The sequence below is a fragment of the Rhinolophus hipposideros genome (assembly GCF_964194185.1).
Source record: "Rhinolophus hipposideros genome assembly, chromosome: 10".
NCBI lineage: Eukaryota > Metazoa > Chordata > Mammalia > Chiroptera > Rhinolophidae > Rhinolophus > Rhinolophus hipposideros.
In genome coordinates, this window is record NC_138056.1 from 86,987,330 (window position 1) to 87,003,731 (window position 16,402).

General features: G+C 47.4%; 1 protein-coding gene across 1 annotated transcript in view; it reads right to left on the reverse strand.

Moving 5' to 3' along the window:
* Nucleotides 1-7,397: 7,397 nt before the first annotated feature.
* NECTIN1 (nectin cell adhesion molecule 1) overlaps nucleotides 7,398-16,402 on the reverse strand; it is a gene marked incomplete at its 5' end in the record, with an annotated part of 70,290 nt that continues 61,285 nt past the window's right edge. Inside the window, one exon of the mRNA XM_081062753.1 lies at nucleotides 7,398-11,661. Coding sequence (XP_080918879.1) covers nucleotides 11,114-11,661 — 548 coding nt within the window. The 3' untranslated portion in view covers nucleotides 7,398-11,113. The remainder of the gene's footprint in view (nucleotides 11,662-16,402) is intronic.

Genomic DNA, 16,402 nt, shown 5'->3' on the forward strand with positions numbered 1-16,402 from the left:
TGTTGAGATATGATCCCTCTATTCCCACTTTCTTAAGGTTTTTTTTTAATCATAAATGGCTGCTGGATTTTGTCAAATGCTTTTTCTGCATCTATTGATATGATCATGTGATTTTTATTTTTCATTTTGTTAATGTGGTGTATCACATTAATTGATTTGCAGATGTTGAACCACCCTTGCATACCAGGGATGAATCCCACTTGATCATGGTGTATGCTCTTTTTAATGTATTGCTGAATTCTGTTCGCTAATATTTTGTTGAGGATTTTTGCATCTATGTTCATTAGAGATATCGACCTGTAGTTTTGTTTTTTTTGTGGTGTCTTTGTCTGATTTTGGGATCAGGGTGATAGTGGCTACGTAAAAAGTGTTTGGGAGTCTTCCTTCCCTCTGGATTTTTTGGAAGAGCTTGAGGAGAATAGGTGATAATTCTTTTTTGAACGTTTTGTAAAATTCACCTGTGAAGCCATCTGGTCCAGGGCTTTTGTTTGTTGGGAGATTGTTGATTACTGATTCAATTTCCCTGGTGGTAATCAGACTGTTCAGGTTTTCTGTTTCTTCTTGAGTTAGCCTTGGAAGGTTGTACTCCTCTAAAAAATTGCCCATTTCTTCCAGATTGTCAAATTTGTTGGTATATAGCTGCTCATGGTAATTTCTTAAATTTTTTTGTATTTCTGCAGTGTCTGTTGTCACTTGTCCTCTTTCATTTCTTTTTTTTTTTTTTTTTTTTCCCTTTTTTATTTTTTTATTTTTTTATTTTTTTATTTTTTTGTGTTTTAATTTTTTTTTTTTATTAATTAATTTATTTATTAGTTTCAGGTGTACAAAACAAGGTAATACTTAGACGTTCATCATTTATATCCCTCATACTGTGAACCCCCCTCCCCCCATCCACTATCCCTCCGACCTCACACTGAACCATCACATTATATATATAAAATTATAGTTGGCATTCATTAATGTTTAGCTTCTGATGTACAATGCCATGATCAGGTATCCACAGTATCCCTGAGGTGGTCTCCCAAATAGGACGCATGTCCATCGGATACCCAACAAAATCTTTACAACATTATAGAATACCTTCCCCAAATTAATTTTCAAAAGAAAAACCCTGAAGCCATCTTGTGGTTACCAGCTGCTTCCAAATCCCTTCACCTTTCCCCTTATCCCCAACCCCCTCCCACACACCCATCTAACCACTCTCGGTTTTTTCTATGCGTCCCCCAAAATTACTCTGATTAGTTCATTCACATAGTCTTTTCTTTAGATTCCATATATAAGTGACATCATATGGTACTTGTCTTTCTCTTTCTGACTTATTTCACTTAACATAATGTTCTCTAGATCCATCCATGTTGCTGCAAATGATAAGATTTCTTTCTTCTTTATGGCTGCGTAATACTCCATTGTATAAATGTACCACAGCTTCTTAATCCAGTCATCTACCGATGGGCATTTTGGTTGTTTCCATATCTTGGCTATTGTGTAAAGTGCTGCAATAAACATAGGAGTGCATACAGATTTTTGAATTGGAGTTTTGGATTTCTCCGGGTAGATGCCTAGGAGTGGAATTACTGGATCATAGGGTAGTTCCATTTTCATTTCTGATTTTATTAATTTGGGTCCTCTCTCTCTTTTTTTTAATGAGTCTGGCTAAAGGTTTGTCAATTTTGTTTATTTTCTCTAAGAACCAACTCTTGGATTCATTGATATTTTGTATTGTTTTTCTGGTTTCTATTTCATTTATTTCTGCTTTGATCTTCATTATCTCCTTCCTTGTGCTCCCTTTGTGCTTATTTTGCTGTTCTTTTTCCAGATTCCTTAAGTGTGAAGATAAACTGTTGATTAGTGATGTTTCTTGTTTCTTTAGGTAGGCCTGCAATGCTATGAATTTCCCTCTTAGGACTGCTTTCACAGCATCCCATAGATTTTGGGTTGTCGTGTTTTCATTTTCGTTTGTCTCGCGATATCTTTTGATTTCTTCCTTGATCTCTTCCTTGATCCATTCATTATTTAGTAATAAGTTATTCAGCCTCCATGAATTGGTGTGTCTTCCAGATTTTTTCCTGAAGTTCATTTGTAATTTCATAGCACTGTGGTCAGAGAAGACAATTATTATGATTTCAATTTTCTTAAATTTATCAAGAGTTGTTTTGTGGCCTAACATATGATCTATCTTGGAAAATGTTCCATGTGCGCTTGAGAAGAATGTGTATTCTGCAGCATTGGGGTGAAATGCTCTGAAAATATTGATTAAATCCAAGTGGTCCAAAGTATCATTTAAGGCTGTTGTTTCCATATTGATTTTCTGTGTGGAGGACCTGTCCTTTGTTGTCAGAGGTGTGTTGAAGTCCTCTACTATGATAGTGTTACTGTTGATCTGTGTCTTTATGTTCGTTAGTACATGTTTTATATATTTAGGCGCTCCTATGTTAGGTGCGTAGATGTTTACTAGGGTTATGTCCTTTTGTCGGATTGATCCCTTTATTATTATATAGTGCCCATCTTTGTCTTTTAATATGTTCTTCATTTTAAAGTCTATTTTGTCAGATATAAGTTTTGCAACTCCAGCTTTTTTCTTGCTTCCATTTGCAAGAAATATCTTACTCCAACCCTTCACTTTCAGCCTGTGTGTGTCTTTTGATCTGAGGTGAGTCTCTTGTATACAGCATATACAAGGGTCTTGCTTCCTTATCCACTCAGCCACCCTATGTCTCTTGATTGGAGCATTTAATCCATTTACATTTAAAGTGATTATTGATAGGTACATAGTTATTGCCATTTTTTAAATTTGTAGTTAGATTGTTTTCATCTTTCTTCTATTTATAGAAGTCCTTTTAGTATTTCTTGCAATGCTGGCTTGGTGATAATAAATTCCTTCAGTTTGTTCTTTTCTGGGAAGCTCTTTATCTCTCCATCAACTTTAAATGATAGCCTTGCTGGATAAAGCAATCTAGGTTGTAGGCCTTTGTGTTCCATCACTTTGAGTATCTCCTGCCACTCCCTCCTGGCCTTCAATGTTTCTGTAGAAAAGTCATTTGATAGTCTTATGGGAGTTCCCTTGTATGTAACCCTCTGTCTTTCTCTTGCTGCTTTTGGGATTCTCTCTTTGTCTTTAACCTTTGCCATTTTAACTATAATGTGTCTTTGTGTGGGCCTGTTTGGGTTTATCCTGGTTGGAACTCTCTGCACTTCCTGGGCTTGTATGTTGGTTTCCTTCATCAGGTTAGGGAACTTTTCGGACGTTATTACCTCAAATATGTTCTCAATCCCTTGCTTCCTCTCTTCGCCTTCTGGTATTCCTATGATGCGCATGTTGTTGCGCTTGATGTTATCCCAGAGGTCTCTTAAACCATCTTCATTGTTTTTTATTCTTTTTTCTTTCTGTTGTTCAGTTTTGGTGATCTCTGCTAACTTGTCTTCTAAGTTGGTGATTCGATCCTCTGCTTCATCTAACCTGCTGGTAATTTCTTCAAGTGAGTTCTTAATTTCGGTAATTGTGTTTTTTAGTTCTAATTGGTTGTTCGTTATGATTTCTCTATCCTTCTTTATGTCTTCTCTAAGCTCCTTAAACATTCTTATCACCAGTGTTCTGAACTCTGTCTCTGATAGATTGGTTACCTTTGTTTCATTTGGTTCCACTTCTGGAGGTTTCTTCTGCTCTTTCATTTGGGACATGTTTCTTTGTCTCCCCATTCTGAGTATCTCTCTGTGTTTGCTTTGATGTATTAGGTAGATCCCCTAGAGTTTTTAGTTCTTGCCGGGTAATCTTATATAGTATGTGTACTTTATATTTGACTTGCACTACTTCGTTCTTCTCCTCTGCGTGTGCTCCAAAGGTGACTCTTGTGTTGTGTATATTGTCCTGTTCAAGAAGAGCTTTACTTGCTTTTTGCTTGTTAGTAGGTGGATTTAACTCCTAGGCTGACTAGTTGTGAGACTTGGCTCTGCCCACTGCAGGGTGTTCTGCTGCGTGAGGATTGACCACTTAAATGTGGTTTGGCCTTTATGGGCTCTTGTGCCTGCAGAGAATTCCCTCTGGGTGTGTGACTTGTGGGTCAAACCCAGTAGTACTCTGGTTTGCTCTGGAGTTGGCCTCTGGATATGTTGAATCTTGTGCCTCTTAAGCTGGGCCCTGGTAGGGCAATTTCAGAACAAAGCAAATCACCAAGCACAACAACAATAACAACAACAACAAAGGAAAAATCAAATACATTCACATGTAAAAACAACTGACAACCCCCACTCAGCACAGGTAAAGATATCAAAGATATAAAGACAAAACAAAACAAAGCAAAACAAAAAGCAGCGCCAGTCTTGGCTTAAGCCCACTAAGTAATCTCCATGTTGTCCTCTGCTGTACCAAAGAGTCCCCTGCGTATTATGCAGGCAGAGCTGGTCACCTGGTGCCCAGAGTGACGTTGGAACTGCAGATTTAGATGCGCCTTTCCACATATCTAGCTTGCGCTATGTATCTCTTCCAATTGTGTGTTCCCGAGTGATGTCCTTTTATAATAAACGGATGATTTAGTGAGTAAACTTGTTTTTCTAAATTCTTGAGGCACTCTACCAATTTAATCAAAGCAAAGGAAGGGATTGTGGGAATTTGTGATTTACAGCCAGTCAGAAGCAAAGGTAACAATCTGGGCTTGTGGCTGGCATATGAAGTGGGTGCAGTCTTGTGGGTTTGAGCCCTTAGCCTGTGGGATTTGATGGTATCTCTAGGTAGATAGTGTCAAAATTGAGCTAAATGCTTGGTTGTGTGTGTGGGGAAAAACACATTGGAATTGGAGTAAGAATCATACCACCTTTCCTAGGAAGTCTTCCCCCACACTTCCAGCCCTGTTTGACTGATAGCTGCATTCAACACCAAATGTGGCTCCCACAAGGTCCGTTTAGCCCACGGGGTTTACACTGCTCTGTGGGTGAAGTGAAACTTGTGTCAAATCTATTATCCCCCAGGAGTTAGGCAGGTGCCACCCCCTTCCTCTGGGTTCCTCCCCCTCCTACTGTTCTTGAGCATGTTTAGAACATGCTTTCCGATGGTCTGGTTGCCAAACCTAAGTTTCTGCTCACCATGTGCTGAATAACCATGATGGACTAGGATGATCTTTTTCAGAACAACTTACATAAGATGCTAAATTCTCAACTGGGCCTGGAATGCTCTTAACACATCTCTGGTCTGGAGAACTCCTATATATCCTTCAAAGCCCAGGGGAAATGTCACCTCATCCATCAAGCCCCTCAGATCTTCCCAAACAAAAATAACCATTCATGTTCTGTGCTACTGGAACTCTTTACACACAGCTCTACTTCAGCCTGTGGCCAGCATGACACTGGATGTTTGGAATTTGAGACTCTTGGGAGGAATTCTTTGAGAGCAGGGACTCTGGGTGGTGTGGGACTAGGGTTTCCAGGCGGAAATTCCTGCCTGTTCCCGGGAATTTCTTTTGCTTTCCTATTCCTGAATCCCGAGAAAAGTTGGTCAGGAAATCGGGAAAATTGGCTCCTTGAACCCAGGTGGTTGATAGTATCGGCCGTCACTTTGTGGAAACAATTTGTTGTGGCGAACAGGAAACAGATTATATTTCGGAATTCGGGAATGGGAAAGCAAAAAAAATTCCTGAGAATGGAAGGGGATTCCTGCCTGGAAACCCTAGGTGAGACTATCTATCACAGTATCACACAATGCCTGGCTCAGGGTGACCAAATGAATGAATGCGTAAGTGAATAAATGAATCCCTCAATTCATCAAATTCCCTTAACCATCTAAAACCACAGGGAGTAAGGTAAAGAGGATGGGAGACGGGTCTTTATGATATCCAGAGAGAGGAGCTCTGGCTGCCCAGCTGTCTTAGTTGTGGGCCCACAGCCAAGATAAGACAATGGTGGGCACACCACAGGGGGACCTTAGCCACTCAGGTGGGTTCTGTCTCCAGGCCATCCAGCATTTGATCCTCTGCTCTGCTGAGGGTTGGATGGGGATCAAGGGTTGAGGTTTCGGTGGAAAGAGCCTAACTAGTTCTTTCCTAAGCCTAGCTCAACCAGAAGCTAGGTGTACCCTGGACTCCTGGTATCCTGGGGAGAGGGGCTGTATCTGGTTTCTCAAGCCCAGAGGCTTGCGTTCCTTCCACTGCTAGAGAAAGTCTTAGCTAATTTGCTGGAATGTTCTAGTTAAATGCCAATTAAGATGTTCTGTCCACTGCTCTCTTCCAATATATTAATAACGTAATTAGTATTTATTGCCTGCGCAAATTAAAAATTAACTTAAATGGACAGCCTGGAAAACTGAGGAAGTAACCGCTTAACCAAAGTGCATCAACATCTAAGCAGTCTAGGGTGCTGGGTTGGCTATCCAGTGAAGGGCCCAGCCAGCTGCCAACAGCTGCTGGCTTCTCCAAGCCTGATTCCACCTGTCCCAGGTTCTCCATTCTGCCCCATTCACAGGTGTAGAGTACATGGCCTTCCCCAGATGTGCAGTGCTTTATGGTAGGCTGCCACCTTGGCTGCCAGCATCTCTATTTCCTTTCTTCAGGGATGTATGGTATGGATTTCAATGAAAGGAGATACTACTGGGGGTGACTGGGAGGGGGCAGTCATTGAAGCCCCTGCCACTCCCACCCCAGAATGGATTTGTCCTGCATTGCAGCCCAGAAGAGAAGCAGATGGTACAGGAGTGAGAAGGAGAGCATTAAATAAGCAACTAGGAGAACTTTCCTCCAACCAGCCCCCTGGAGAGATGGGCTGTGTCTCAGAGAGAGCTTGCAGGGGATGGGGCCTGGCAGTATCCTCAAAATAGAAGATGAAAGGATAAAGCTCCAGGGATCTAACACAACAAGTATGACAGCCCTTGTGTTCTACTCCAAATAGCCACAGGAAGGGATTTGGCAGGAAGAAGGACAGCAGGGAATGGGGGAGTGAAGTAAGAAGGGAAAATTGGAGAGGGCCTGGGTGGGAGCTCTGCATGTCTGGGACAGAAGGGGCCTACACTAAGGAGATCAGAGGACTCCAGCCAGCACAGGGCCCTTCCTCTCCACTGTTAGCCTCCAACCTGAGGACACGCACCCTGAAAGGGCTCCCTGCGTGTGCCTGCGGAGGCCAAGCCCTCCCAAAGCTGCTGTCCACAGTCTTCCTGCTTGTGTGGAAACCGCGAACCGCGGGTGAGAACTCAGGCTGGACCCTCACCTTCCCCCTTGGGACTTTTGCAGGGGTCTGCGTCACTGTTTCAGAACAGTAGAATCTGTGCACAGGGGTGGAGGCTCCCTCCCCTTCACTACCGTGCTGGTCACATCTCCAGCTTTGCCCTGTCCCCAACCCCATGGCTGTGGAGAAGGAAGGGCACAGCCACTCCAGGGAGATGAGAGGAATGACACAAGGGAAGGCAACCAGCATTGTTTTAAACACTTTATTTATAAAAAAGTACATTTTTTTCTTTAGTACATATTTCAACCCATCAGTTTTTTTGTTTGTTTGTTTTTCAACACAGGTAAAAGAGGGTGACGTAAACACCCCCTGGGTCAGAACCAGGAGAATCTGCTAGGCCATCCCTGGGACCAAAGATGAAAACAGTGACAAAGAAACTGAAGCAAAGCTTGCGCATCACTCAGAGGGGAGGGGTGGCAGCTTCTCCTGGATTTTGTTTCCATTTATACAAAAAAAAAAAATCCATTTTTTTCTGGCCAAAAATACCATTTCTCACAGCAGGAGTCAGAAGAGCAGCAGCACCAGTGGGGCAAGGGCTCCTCTGGGTGGTGGCAGCAGCAGCAAGGCCCCAGAAGCCCTCACGGTCTGGGTGCTGACACAGGGTCTGCTTCCTGGGCACCCATGCCCAGAGCACGTTCCCCTGTGGGTGTGTGGAGCCTGGGAGAGACCCACCTGCTGCTCACTAGGAGAGGGTGACTAGTGACAGTCAGACTTCAGAAGACTGTCTGGCCTGGAGGAGGCCTGGGAATACCCCCCTCCTCCCAGATGAGCTGCCCACACCCCCCTAACAATCCCTGGTTCATCTGCTTGGAGAATGGCAGAAAAGTTATTGCACCAGTGACGTGGGCACCTGGGAGGGGGCTGGCGGAAGGGGCACGTGACCTGGGAACAGGACTCCTGAGTCTCCCTTACAGCCTGAGCCCTGGGAAACCGTCCTCACTCAAAGGCTTCAGGAGGGGCAGCCCAGTCCTCTGCTGTGGGCGCGTGTCTGCGAGTGTGTGCCTGTGCTTGGGTGTGTCGGAGCTGTGTGTGGCCCCCGTGTGAGTACTTGTGTGTACTGGGCCTGATGTGGCTACACTTGCATGCTGTGTTCACTGATTCTGTGCTGTTGCTTTTCAGATCTTTCCAATAAAAGGGACTCAGATGGTTGTACATATTAGAACAATATCAAAATCTTAAGGAAACAGGGGTCTAGGTGGAGTAGGGGGTGGGTAATGACAGGAAGGGAAACAAAACGCAGAATGACAATTGGGGAGTCTTGGCACAATTAATACCAAGTTTATTTCATTTCCAGCAAGGGGAGAAGCTTAGCTCAGTCTGGTGTCATGGAGAAGCAAAACATCCTCATCTCTCTGCTAGGCCAAACCTCCCCTTTGCCAGCTGGCTGTGTCTGTGGGCCAAGTACCCACATCTCCACAAACTTGGGGCACAGAAAACCACATCTCCCAGGCCCAAGTACCAATCCCTGACTCATGCCCATGCTCAACCTTGGGTAGCAGCTGACCTGCTGGGCATACTGCTGCTGGGCTCCTGGTAAGGCAGGAGCTCTCACGTGGCTCAGGCACCACAATTTGTGCTTTGCTTGGGGGGAGGGTGGTATGAGGAGGTGTCTTAAGGGGGACTCAGTGCTTTGGTTGGGCCTGGGGGCCTCCTAAGTCCATCATAGAGTGAGAAATAGGGGCTGGCAGCGCAGGGTAAGGGAGACACAGGAGGATCCCTTTCAGTCTTATGGTTTCCGGGGACGGAGAACGGCTCTGTCAGGCAGGCCTCTGGAATTTCCTCCTGCCTGGGGGCAAGAGGACCAGACAGAGGTGTCATAGTGGCATGAGGTGGAATGGGGCAGTGATGTAACATGGAAAAGGTCCTCTGCCCTGGGGGGGGACACTAATACTGCTGGGAGAAGCAGCCCAGCTCCTTCAAACCCCTCTGCCTTGTGGCTACAAAGACTCCAGAATTTTCTCCCCCAACTCCATTCCACCCAGTACCCCCCATGCCGAGCGCGCTGTCCCAGGGCTGGCATGGCTTCAGATTTCTGCTACATGGCTACTGGGTGGCATGGGCTGGGACTAGGGTAGTGTGGGCCAGGTGAGGGTGGCCCAGCTGGAGGGTTCAGGGTGGCCAGGGCAGAGAGCTGGCTGGGGGTCCAATAACAGCACCAGGGAAGGGAGGAATAGGGCAGGGGCCTGAGAGCTCCCCTGGGAAGCCTATGGCAGGGCAGGTTAGTGCCCGTGGGGCACAGAGTGGCCTGCACGACCCCCTTCCCCCTAACACTTGCCATCACATAGAGCCCTTGACACCCTGGGCTGAGTTAACTGGAATCCCAATAGGGAGACATGAACCTGCCTTTCCCATCCCAGGGTCTTTCCCATCTAGAATGCTGGCAGGGGGGTTGGGGGCAGATGGAGGAACTGAGGCACTTTGAGCTGGGGTAACTGAGAGGGCTAGGAGGGGCCTTCCTCCATTGTAGAGATGGGAAGGCCGAGTATTGGGTAACTGACAGGAACCCAGGGCCCATTCAGGGGGCATCTACAACTCAAAGGGAAAGCTTCTCCAAGGCCCCCCTCATCTAGAACAGAGACCAGGGATAGTGAAGAGCAGGAGCTTCTGACTTGGGACCCCTGGATCCCACACACCCCTTGCACTTCTGGCCTTCATGGGCGAGGTGCTGCCTGCACCATTCAGTCTGAGACTGTATTTGCCGAGATTCTACCACACGGCTTCCTTCCTCATGCCCTCCACATTGGTACTTGCTTATCTCTAACTCCTGGAGGCATGTCCCTTCTGGGATCCCAGCCCTGACTCCTGCAAAGAATCAAGAGTTGCTTGCAGTTGACAGATAAGGGAGAAATCTGAGAAACTTCCATGCTGTAAGAAGTAGTTTAAGGCCAGTCTGAGATCCTAGAGTATTGGTATCAGGGGGCCTAGTCTCAGCTGTCCGGGAAGTTTCTGAGGGCTGCCTCATCATCAGCTGGGAAGGGGGACGAAGTAGAACAGAGCGGTGCAGACCTTGGGCAGTGCCCAGCCTGGGTAAGGCCTGTGACCCCAGGGGGTACGCAGGGACAGATGGGGTGGTGTGTGTGTGCATGTCAGTACGTGTATGTGTCAGTAGAGGTATTATGTGGGAAGTGTGGGCCAGAGTCCACCTGGAGTCCCACTTTGTGGGGAGCAGAAGCATACTGGGGTAAAGAAGAGGGTCATGCCAGAGCTGGGCCAACTTTACTCTCTGTAGGCCAATGAGGGGAAAAAAATGTAAAACCAACTCACCAGAAAAACACAGTCCATGGCCCCAGGTGGGACCTCAACTTGATTCACTTAACAAATCCGACAACTCGGGGTGCTTTGGAGAAGACACAACACACCCCCTACCTCTTGGGTGCAGCTGCTATCTAGATCGGGGTCAAAACTCTCGGCTGTGTCAGCCCATGGTGAGTGGTGATGTGTTGGGTTCCCTCTTCCTGGGAAAACAGAAGCAGCATCTGGGGGTGGGGTGGGGCTTTTCCTCTTGGAGGCCCTTCATCCTCTCACCCCCAATGGAGAGAACACAAACAAATTCCAGTGTTGGGGGGGTGGGGGAGGGATGGCTCCCCAAACCCTGGAGGGATGCCCAATAAGACGCAAATAGGGCTCCCTGCAGAGAAGGCAGGAGGCTATGGTCAGGGAGGAGAGGTACAGCAACACCAAAGCCACAGTGAACACAGCACCATGGGGAGGACTAGGGACAGGGAGGGCATCGAAACAAAACTAGGATGTATCCGCCCTGGGCTTCCAGGCTCCCTGGGAGTGTGGGGCTGGCTTTGGGCAGCTGGGTGAGTCTCTGTGAGCTCCTGGAGGACTGGGTGGTAGGGGGAGGGCGGGGGGCGTGCGGGTGGGGTCTGGGGAGAAGGGGAGCAGACAGGCTCTGGAGAGGGGACTACACGTACCACTCCTTCTTGGAAATGAAAGACCCGTCGTTCTGAGAAACCATGTTCTCGGCCAAGTCCAGCTGCTCAGGGTCATACTGGTAGCCCAGAGTCCGGTCCCCATAACTGTCCTGACAGGCTTCTGCCTCATCCACCGTGAAGTAGGGCCTCTTGGTGTCCTCATCGTATTTGGGGTGTGGGCCGCCCACTTTGCGCTCGCCCCCTCCACCGCCCTCCTCCTCCTCCTCTTCCTCATAGCTGCTCCCTCCCAGTGGGCCAGCCTTCTTCTCATCATCTGAGTCATCAGGGTACTGTAGGTTCTGGGCCATGGGCGGGTGGTGCTGGGGAATGCCCGCCTTGCTGTAGCCATTGCCGTACACGTGCTTCTTGGTGCTGTAGTCGCCCTTGAAGGTGTGCCGGCGCCGGCGCAGGGCGACCACGATGCCGCCAACCACCAGCAGCAGCAGCAGGACGCTCCCTGCCGCGCCCCCGACAATGGCCGTGGGCACCGGCCCGGCTCGCCGCCCGTGTTCCGGAGGAGACGGGGTGTAGGGGAATTCTGCGTGAGGAGAGGAGATGGAGGACACAGTGTCAGCGTCCGCTCGGTGGCAGGGCAGGGAAAGCTGCGGTGCCGGGCGTCTTGGCACACCTCTGCAGAAGCCCAGCGTGCAGCAGTGCTGGCAGCCAGCGCGAGAGAAGAGAGGCGGGGGCAGTGGGGTAGCTCAGAGCTTGCACACTGACGCTTTCCTTGGACGTGCCGCCAGCCCAGCTCACCCCTAGTAGAAGGGCAGAGAGGCATGGATGCCAGCCCACCCTTGACCCCATGTCCACTAGATGCTTTCACTGTCACCATATCCTATGAAGTAGGTACACTATTAACTTCCATTTAACACCAAGGAGACTAGTCTTGCAGAGGTTAAATAACTTGCCCAAGGCCATCAGCTAATGATGGAATTTTTGTTCTGTTCCAAGTACAGCCTGCACAAACATCACCACTACCCTCTGCCAGACACCTGCTGGTCACTGGGTGCCTACCTTATTTCATCTGCTCCTAGAGTACAGGGAAGAGGATGGGTTCCCAAGTGCTGGCTCCATAGATGCCCCATGAGTGCCAGAAACCGGGGCTGTGGTTCTTGGTTGCAGTCTGGCCCTGCAGGGCAAGGTGCAGGCCAGGGGTGCTGCCAGGCTGGGCCATGAGTATGATGCTCATGAGCATGGCTGTACAGAAAGGGGCTTGAGAGCACAGGAGTATGTAGTAAAGATGACGATTATACACCGAGGACACATATATGGGCACACACCCCTTGTTGTCATGGTGAGCCCATATGCTTGTGCTGATGTGATGGGTGTGTATACAGATATGTTCACACTGAGGACAAAGTGGAAACAAGAAGGTGGGAAACAAGAGAAAGGAAGCAGGTAGGAAAGAGCGAAGGCTGGGTGAATGCCTTTCTTTGCCACTGGGGCCAGGCCAGACTGGTTCTGCTCTGGGCAATGCTGCCCATCCCCTTTCTTTACAGGGCCCTGCCAGACGCCAAGGCAGGCCAAGGAGAGGCTGAGGGACGCGGTTCCCAGCACCACCACAGGGTGGCACTGAAGACCATAGCTGGCTTTGGTCAGGAGGTGTTGGAGGGCAGGTCCAGGGCAAGCCTGGAGGCTGACCTCTCTTGTTCTCACCTCTCCTCTCTTCAGGTCAAGGTAAAGGGTTGATTTGGGCATATGCCTGGCCTCTGGGAATTGATTTCTGCCAGCTCACTCTCTGATTCAGCTTCACTCATTCCATGGGAATCCTGCTCTTCCTATGAGACATTCCCTTCTCCCAGAGCCTGAACTGCTGGAAGGGCTAATGAAAAACACTGGGGCCAAAGAAGGGGCTGCGATTTGTTCAGTGGGCTGTGCTGGGCCCACCCAGATGTTACTGGCCTCTCCACATCCGGGAGTTGGCAGAGAGAAGCTCAACCACTGAAGACTCAGCTCCTCACTTGTCCCCACTGTGTCCTCAGTGCAGGTCCTTGAGTGGCTTCCCAATAAATACATATTGAATATTTGTTCTCACTGCCTACTTCCAGAATAGTCTGGGAACCTCAAGGTTCAGATGGAACACCAGATCCCATCTGTTTACTGCCTTTAAAAGAGCTGCACACCTGCTCCGCATGAGGTGGGAGCTGCCTCCACAAGGGACCAAAGAGGCAGCTGACCTCTTCTGTACTTTTCACCCGCTTGCTGCCTTCTCAGCTCTCACCCCATACTGGAGTGCTCTCTCCTCTCTTCACCTACTGCATCCATGCATCTATCCATCTACCCACCCACCCACCCAATCAACAAACGTGGATTGAGCTTCTACTTTGCTAGTCACAAGACACAAACTCACAGCCTAGCTGAGGAACCAAATCACACTCTTAGAGACAAAGACAAAGCAGCACGCAGACATCAATGGCATTGGCAGAGAAGCGCCTCAGGAGTGCAGGGGAAAGGGAACACTGTGACCTGGAGTTAGAAAACGCTTCCCTTGCCTTCCATCACATGGGTTCCTTGATCCTTGGCTTTCCTCCCCGAGAGTTCAGTCTCTGGCTGCATTGCTGGGCTTTTTCTCTCTTCCTTGGAACTTCAGCCCTTACTCTCTGCTTTCTTTCCTAGTGACAGACCTGGTCTCAGTGTCATGAATTACCTGTATCCTGCTGGCTCTTCAAACCATGTCGGTTGTCTAGCTCTCACCAACTCTGGGACTTTATCTCCAAAGGCCTGTCAGATAATATTTCCCAAACTGTAGCTCATGGAACCTCAAGCCACTGGCTCAAAGGGTCAGCAAAAACTGGGGTTAAACACTTTGGGAAACGTCAGTTTAGGCAAAGCATCAGAGCCCTTCATCTTTTCATGCACACTGTGAACTTTAAGAGAAATAGGACACAATATTTCCCAACCTCCTGGAGCATGACCCCTACCCTTCTTGACTCAAGGGCCATTTTTAGGACTAGCATTTGGGTACATGCTTTGAAAACTCTTCCTTTAGCACATCTTCATTTGGAATTCTCTCCACCATCTCAAACCCATCTGTCCTAACCTGGTTCACCATCTTCCCTCCAAACCCTCTCCATTCAACACCACAACTCTCATTACCATTTGTCTACTCTTCCAGTTTAGAACCTCATTTATCTTTTTTTTTTTTTTTAAGATTTTTTTTATTGGGGAAGGGGAACAGGACTTTATTGGGGAACAGTGTGTACTTCCAGGACTTTTTTTTCCAAGTCAAGTTGTTGTCCTTTCAATCTTAGTTGTGGAGGGTGCTGTTCAGCTTCAAGTTGTTGTCCTTTCAGTCTTAGTTGTGGAGGGCGCAGCTCAGCTCCAGGTCCAGTTGCCCTTGCTAATTGCAGGGGGCACAGCCCACCATCCCTTGCGGGACTCGAGGAGATGAACCAGCAACCTTGTGGTTGAGAGCCCACTGGCCCATGTGGGAATCGAACCGGCAGCCTTCGGAGTTAGGAGCATGGAGCTCTAACTGCCTGAGCCACCGGGCTGGCCCCCTCATTTATCTTTGACTCTTCCTTCTTCAGCTCTTGGGTCAAAATCTATCATCAAATCTTGTTGACTCTTCCTATTCAATATCTTATCACTTTATGCCAGGTTTTACTGTTGTAGTAGATTCCTGAATCTCTCACCTTCATTTGGTCTCTGCCCTCCTTTAGCTACTCCATCCAGGTTTAATTTTCACTCCCTTTCTCAAGACTAGCTATGACTTCCACACTACCTGTTAGACATGCCAGTCTGGTCTTCAAAGCTTCCATCATGCAACTTGATCTTGGGTTTGGCTAATGCACTGTCCTTGCCGTCCAAGTTGATTCTTTATGCTAACCTTTACTCATACTGTTTGTATGATTGCCCTTCCTCATCCCCATCTGCCTATTTTAGTTCCTTAGTCCCTTCTTTGTGTAGCCTTCTCTTCTCCAGCACACACTTATCTTTCTCTTTAGAATTTTTACATACCAATGGTCTGCACCTCTCATTCTGGAATAAACAGTAGTTAATTCTATTCCATTAATCATATACTGACATATTATAGTAGAGCCTATGATAAAATACCCTGCAATACATGCAAATTAGCCATGATTGGCCCCAGTCTTACTCGCAGTGTTCAAATTGCTAAGGTTCTTCTTTTCTTTTTCTTTCTTTCTTTATTGGGTGACAATTGTTAGTAAAATCACATAGATTTCAGGTGTACAATTCCGTATGTCATCATCCCATTGTGTGTTCACCACCCAGAGTCAGTTCTCCAAGTTCTTTTCTGCAGGAACGATGAGAGGGTTTGAGGGAATAGCAGCTTCACAACAACTGGGATTGGCTCAATTTAGTGTGCTACAATTGCATACAATGTAAGTTCCAGTACATTTACTTTCATGGTTGTGGTGATGGCAGATACCCAATGAAAAATGAAGCTCTTCTACATTTTATTTGACTAGATTGAATTTCTTGGACCCCACTAATCACAGTATGGTAGAGTTTACAGTATTATGTATTTCACGAGAGTGGCTGGTACCCCAAACTAGTCTTTATACTCGAATTCAAAGTAAATCTAGAACCTGACCAGTTATCACCATCTCCATCACCACCACCCTGATCTAAGCCACCAAAATCTCTCACCTGGATTATTGCAATAGCTGCCTAACTGGCTTCCCTGATTCCACTCTTTTCCTCTATAGACTACTTTCAAGACAACAGCCACAAAGAGATCCTGTTAAATCTGGGAAGCTTAAATGCTCCATGTGATCTGTGCCTCTGCCCCCCACCTCTAACTTCATCTCTTGCTCTTCTCCACCCCAGGAATTCTCAGGGCCTTTGCAGTGGCTGCTCTGCAACCCTGGAAGGCTCTGCCCCCAGGTGTCCCATGGTTACTCCTTCACCTCCTTCAGGGCTTTGCACAAATGTCCCCTTCTCACCAAGGTCTTCTCTGATTGTCCTATTTAAAATTGCAGCTCATGAACCCCCATCCACAGAATTTGGGACCCCCTTACCCTCCTCTTCTTCTCTTTCCCATATCACCTTCAAAATGACTACACAATTTTTCAAATGTATTTTATCTACTGTTACTTGTCTGTTCCCCTTGTGCTGAAACGTAAGCTCCACAGGAACAGGGACTTTGGCTCACTGGTGTATCCCCAGGTACCTAGATTGCCTGGCACATGGCCAGAGTTCAAGAATTAGTTAAATGAATTCTATAAGGGCAAGGCTATGCCTTAGAGGTGAGCCTTGCTCTAGGCAGAGCAAATATTCAGGAGACACATAAATAAACGCATGCATTGGGGACC